The 6,716-nt window shown below is 43.8% G+C and overlaps 1 protein-coding gene across 1 annotated transcript; it reads left to right on the top strand.

The window, feature by feature from the left end:
• The first annotated feature begins 299 nt into the window (after positions 1-299).
• Positions 300-6,396, top strand: ZNF570 (zinc finger protein 570). The gene is made up of 7 exons (XM_040634411.1): positions 300-306; positions 434-492; positions 3,291-3,411; positions 4,623-4,715; positions 5,433-5,601; positions 5,706-5,976; positions 6,052-6,396. The coding sequence occupies exons 1-7, from the start codon at positions 300-302 to the stop codon at positions 6,394-6,396; spliced, it is 1,065 nt and encodes a 354-aa protein (XP_040490345.1).
• Positions 6,397-6,716: the final 320 nt, after the last annotated feature.

Raw genomic sequence — 6,716 nt, 5'->3', positions numbered from 1 at the left:
ACACTTCTGGAAACTTCTTCCGGATGTTCCAGGTGGAGTTTGGAGAGGCTGAAGAGAGATCCCCCAGTAGAGACACTGGGGCTGAGGGGATTTCCCTCATAACCAGGAGGGCAAGATGTGGGAACATGTAGAAGCTGGAGTGACCTCAAATCTGAGGAGAAAGGTGAGAGGTAAATCTTTATCAGGCATGTATAGTACGTATCTGGTACATTTTTTAGAAGGAGGGAAGGACAAAGAGTCTGGGTTGGAGGGCCATCTGTAAAAGGAGAAAGAGAGGAAAAGACATCCCAGGGGAGGGCATGTCAGGTAATGATGAACAAGGACCAATGTCACCAGCTGAATATAATGTGCTCCCTTCCACCATCTTGATAACTAAGATGCTGGTCTGCTTCAGTTGGTCAGGTTCATTTCTCACTCCTTTCCTCTTTCCCAGCACTGCCTTCTGAGGGCTCTGCCCTTCCTCCAGAAGAGGAGGAAATGCCCAAATTAAAGGTGAGTTGGAGTCTACCTTCACTCCCTGGTGAAATGTCACCCACACACCTCATTTTTAGGATCGGGGAAGGAGAGCAATATAACACAGAGAGTGTGCTGGCCCTGGGCCAGACATGTGTTACTCCACTTCCTCTATTTAATCCTCGAATAATTGTCTAAGCATTGCTTATAGGGTGTAAAATGGTATGCTTTGGAAAGCAGTTTCAGAGTTTCTTATAAAATTAAACACACAATTACTGTTGATCCAGAAATCCCACTGTAAGTTTTACCCAGAAGAAATGAGGTCCACATAAAAATCTGTATGTGACTATTCATAGAAGTTTTATTCATAATAATCCCAAACTAAACCCAAATGTCCATCAACTGCTACACGAATAAACAAAATGTGCTAATCCATATACTTAAGACCTACTCTTAGTAATAAGACGTAATAAAATGAACAAACTACTGATACGTGTAATGACATGAATGAATCTCAATCTTCTGGCTTATGCTGAGAAGGATAAGCCAGACACAAAAGGGTACATACTATATGATTCCATTTATATGAACTTCTAAGAACAGGTTAAAAATCTATAGAGACCGCAGATCACTGGTTGTTGAGAGCAAGGAGCAGGGGCAGGAACGAACCGGGAATAGCACAAGGGAAATTTCTAGGGTGATAGAAATGGTCTATATCATGGTTGATGTGTGAATTACCTAGGGCTATTCTTTTGTCAAAAGTCATCAACTGGTATGCTTAAGATTCATATAATTCACTTTATGTAAATTGTACCCAAATTATAAAAAATTTGTAAACAAACAACAAAAGAAAACTCCCCTCTCAAAAAAAAAAAATGTACGGTGTTGGGCACATCCCTATTTTAGGGAAGAGGAAAAAGGCTCAGAGAAGGTCATTTTTTTTTGCCCCTGGCATCATCTGTTTGGCCTCTTGGACTTTGCACAAAAGCATCATCTAGGCTGGCTCTCATCATCCCCACCTTGTGAGTTACCAGCCCTTTGCAAACCCTCCTGTCCACATTTCTGATTGGACAGGCTTAACATTTATGAAAGAGACCAGACTACTGGGGTCTGACACCTGCCTGTCGTCTGATCCTTGTACCATCTCTGACTCCCCCTCATCACTGTTCTAAGCCTTGCCCTCTCTCTTCATGCTGCCAACCACTCGCTTCCCAGAAGGGAACACTCTTTTCCCACGAAGTGGTAGCCACTCTTCTGACTTCTAGTGCTGTAAATTAGTTTTGCCTGAATTTGAACTTAATTTAATGGACTCATACAGTATGTACTCTTTTTTTTTTTTTTTTTTTTTTGGTCTGGCTCTTTTCAATACATGTGAGATTGACCTGTGTTGTTGCTTGTAGTTGCACTTTGTTCAGTTTCACTTTTGTATAGCAATAGTTCTAAACATTCTTGGGCTTAGGACCCTTTTACAGTTTTATTTTTATTTTTTTAAGATTTATTTATGTGAGAGAGAGGGAGGGAAATACCAGAGCGAGAGTGAGAGCACAGGTGGGGGGAGGGGCAGAGGGAGAGAGAATCTCAAGCAGACTCCCTACTGAGTGTGGAGCTGGATGCGGGGCTTGATCCCAGGACCCTGAGATCAGTGACCCCAGCCAAAATCAAGAGTTGAATGCCGAACCAACTGAGCCACCCAGGTGCCCCCCCCCCACCTTTGCACTTTTAAAAACAGCTTTGATTATGTGGGTTATCAATATTACCATGTTAGAAGGTGAAACTAACAAAATTAGAAAATATTTATTAATCCATTCAAAAAGAAATCCATTACATATTACTATCACATTTTATGAAAAACACTTCATTTTCAAAGACAAAAAAAATTTAAAGAGAAGACTGAAAACATTTTACATTTTTGCTCATCTCTTTAATGTCTGGCTTAATGGAAGACAACTAGAATCTCATATCTGCTTCCACATTTTCTCTGTTGTAAGAACAGACGTCATGTAGCCTCTGGAAATCTCCTTTGTATACTTGTAAGACAATGAGAGTGAATAAGCCCAATAATACATTGGAATTATTGGGAAAATAATTATTGACTTTACAGAGTCCCTTGACAGGGTCTTGGAATGTTAGGGGTCCGTGGACCACACTTTGAGAACTGCTACTGAATATTAGCCCTTCATGTGACTAAACCATCACTCATAAATTATTTCTTCTGTGGATCCGTGAGTGGAGATTTGGGGTCCACAATAAACATTGTTAATACATAATCATCAGAGAGTGTTTCCCTGGATTGCATTTCTCATTAATCAAAGAGTCCTTACCATTGATACACTTCTTGCTCCTTCCCACACAATTTTCCACTCAATCTTCTTGCCAGCTGGAATTCCCCACCTCCCTTCCCTCTATTCACATTTTAACCATCCCATGAAGCTGGTACCTGGCTCTCACTATGGCACTTCCCCTTATGGCCCCAGTCCATCCTGGTCTCCCTCTTCTCTGGATACTTCTCTGAGTGAATCTTAAGCTTATTCTCCTGATTCATACAATGTGATGTGTACAGCACCTCTGGAATTGTGCAGCTTTGGGTATATGCTGGTTGAAGTTTGAGTCTTCCCATCAAAGAAATGTTAAGGGCTGGAGAGCTTTAAATGTGTCCCATATGTCTTTTCCATCTCCTACATAATATAAAGCAAGCAGGTGCATGGATGTTTGCCAAAATCAGGACCCGAAAAACTGCCAGGACTGCTTATAGATGTCAGGATTCACTGGTACTTGTCAACTGCATTCCTCTGTGGGAATGGGTATCTCTGTGGTGACTATGTCTGTTGTTTTCACAGCTGGTGACATTCAAGGATGTGGCTGTGGACTTTACCCAAGAGGAGTGGGAGCATCTAGATCCTTCTCAGAGGCACCTGTACAGAGAAGTGATGTTGGAGAACTATGGGAATCTCATCTTGGGTAAGAACAACATCTTCCTGAACCCATCTGTTCTCTCAGGGGTTCAACCAAATGGATCAAATCCCGAGGGGACTAGCATTTGGGCACCCACATATTCCAGATCCCTTATGGCAGAGGGTATCGGATTTGAGAGTGAGGAAAAATACCTGATTGATAGAAATGCCTGTTCCCGTCCAAATTAAAGAAGACTAAAGACACATCACACCTAAATGTAATGCTAAAACATGTCCAGGAAAAGAGTGCCAAAAGGGACATAATTGAGACAATTGGTGTCGTTCGCAAATTAACTAGATTAAGTAATGATAGTGTGTCAATGTTAAGTCCCTTGATTTTGATGACTGTGCTGTCATGATGGGAGAGAGTGTCCTAGTTCTTAAGAAACACCTACTGAAGAATCAAGTCATAGAGAGCCATGGGGCCTGTAACTTTCCCTCACATGGTGTAGAAAAGAATTGTGTGTGTGGAGAGAGAGAGAATAATAAAGTAAAAGGGCCAAATCTTAACAAACTGGTAAATATGGGTCAGGGATCTATGGGTGTTCTTGGTGTTACTCTTGCTACTTTTCTATAAAATAAAAGGTTATCCAAAAAACTACAACCCTGGGGGTGCCTGGGTGGCTCAGTCGTTAAGCGTCTGCCTTCAGCTCAGGGCGTGATCCCAGAGTCCTGGGATCGAGCCCCGCATCAGGCTCCTCCGCTGGGAGCCTGCCTCTTCCTCTCCCACTCCCCCTGCTTGTGTTCCCTCTCTCACTGACTGTCTCTCTCTCCGTCAAATAAATAAATAAAATCTTAAAAAAAAAAACAAAACAAAACCTACAACCCTGTGTTCTATCACCAGGGTCACTGATTCAGGGGATTTAGGATGGAGTCTGCATTTTTGACAAGTCTCTTCAAACCATACTTGGGGCAGCGCTTCCCTAGCCTCATCATGGTCTGTTCAACCCATTGAGCATTATTACTGTTTTATGTTGCAAATGGGTCTCTTCACTGAAGTTCCCAAGAATTCCTGGAACTTCTCTTGTTTAGGGAATATATATACATATTTGTATGTATATAAGTAAATACAAAATGTGATATTAATATATAATAGATTTATTCACTTTTCTCAGTCTTCAGAGAATCTTCATGGACACCAAGGCCTAGATTTGACTTGTGTGAGGGTCCTTAGTCACACTGCAGGGCCCTAATCCACATGTCTTTCCCCTCAAGCAGGGCATCTGCTGTGCAAACCAGAAATGATTTTCCATTTTGAACAAGAAGATGATGTATGGGTGGAGGAAGAAATGCCAGGAAACTCCTATTCAGGTGAGAACCAGTCAGCCAGCAGTAAATGGCATCAGTAACCTTCGAATCCATAGAGGAATGGGTAGCAATTTTAAAAATACATATTATTTGACTTTTTATGCTTTTAATTTAATTGAAAATATTTAAATATTTTTTGATTGGGGACAAATACCTTTTTTTTTAAAAAGCATTAAGTGCTCAGGCTCCTTACATGCTTAGGAACCAGCCTTACCATCTTATTGGTTCCTCATGAAAATTTTTGATAGATGTTTACTCCGTATTTGGTGTGTGTGTGTGTGTGTGTGTGTTAAGCTCTATACCTAACACACAGCTCGAATTCACAACCCTGAGATCAAGAGTCGCATATTCTCCCAACTGAGCTAGCTAGGTGCCCCTGTTCACTTCATATTTGCAAAAGTTATATTTTTAACTTTTTGATAATTATGCTTTAACAACACTAACACATTTGTAGTTCACAGAGTTTAATCAAGTGTTTTAGTAACATTTCGTTTCCTCACTAAGGAAAGGGTCCTCCGTATGTCCCCTTTACCCCTGAAGCAAAAATGAAAAACCTAAGATCAAGAGGACAAAGACCAGCAGCCTGATACTTCTCTACTTTGAGAAGCTTCTTGGCCTTAACCAGCACTGCCTGAGAGTGTGTCCAGGTGCACCATGCAGCCTTGGACAAAACCCCTGCTCACTTTCATCATCTAATTTTTTTTTTGCCCTGGGTGTCAGGGATGAGAATGATGAGATTCTCCCTTGGCAAGTATCTCCAAGAGAAAAACCCTACAGGTGTTCCCAGTGTGGCCAAGACTTCAGACAGCTCAGAAACCTTCTACTTCACCAGCAAACCCATACAGGAGAGAAGCCCTCTCCATACGATGGGTGTGGAAGACCCTTCAGGGTAAGGACAGCAGACCTTAACCTTCTCAGGATCCTTCCCAGAGAAAAATCCTACCAATGCATAGAGCGTTCCAGAGGCTTCAACTCAGGATCCACTCTGAGAAGGCACAGGAAGGACCACATGGGAAAGAAACTTCACACCTATAAGGAATGTGGGAAGGACTTCAGCCGTAGCTCCAACCTGTCCCCCCATCCGCGAGTTCACACGGGCGAGAAGCCCTACACATGTAGTGTGTGCAGGAAGGACTTCAGCTGGAGCTCCACCCTCTCCATCCACCAGCGCATCCACACAGGCGAGAAGTCCTTCAGGTGCCGCGACTGTGGCAAGGACTTCAGCCGCAGGGTGGCCCTGCAGATCCACCAGAACGTCCATACAGTAAGGAAGCCCCATGCTTGTGAGGTGTGTGGCCGGGGCTTCACTTCACGGTGTGCGCTGGTGTGACACCGGCAGGACCATGCAGGAGACAAGGCTTACGTGTGTGACACTTGTGGCAGAGGTTTCAGCCGGAGAGCCAACCTCTACCTGCACCAGCGTGTCCATACTGAGGAGAGACCGTTCCGGTGTGAGGCCTGTGGGAAGCAATTCAGCCAGAGCAAGGACCTGGGCGTCCACCAGAGGGTCCACACGGGAGAGCAGCCCTACAGGCGTGGGGCTTGTGGAAGGAACTTCAGGCACCATTCAGTCCTCAAGAGACACCAGAGGGTGCACTCAGGGGAGAAGCCGTATCCCTGTGCCGTGTGTGGGAAGGGGTTTAGTCAGAGCTCACCTGCCGACGCACCAGAAGGTGCACTGTAGGGAGAGGCTTATGGGACTGGCGTGGCACAGCCAGGTGCCTTCCAGAGCCCGGGGGGAATGCCGGGTGTGGGTGCTAATATGCACGGCATGGATCAGGCTTAAGAGTACAGGGCATTTATTCCTGTTTATATGGAAAAGACATCAGAAGAAGGCAGGTTGATAGATTTTCACAAAGTGAACACACCTGTGTCCAGCACTTGGCTGGAGAAACAACATTTCCAGCTCTTCCTAGAGACCTCTGCATGCTCCCTTCTGCTCACTAGCCTACAAAGGAAATCACTTTCCTGTCTTCTAAAACCATATATTAGTTTTGCAAGTTC

This window comes from Ursus maritimus, unplaced genomic scaffold (genome assembly GCF_017311325.1).
Source record: "Ursus maritimus isolate PB19 unplaced genomic scaffold, ASM1731132v1 scaffold_19, whole genome shotgun sequence".
Classification (NCBI taxonomy): domain Eukaryota; kingdom Metazoa; phylum Chordata; class Mammalia; order Carnivora; family Ursidae; genus Ursus; species Ursus maritimus.
This window is presented reverse-complemented; position numbering and strand designations above follow the sequence as displayed.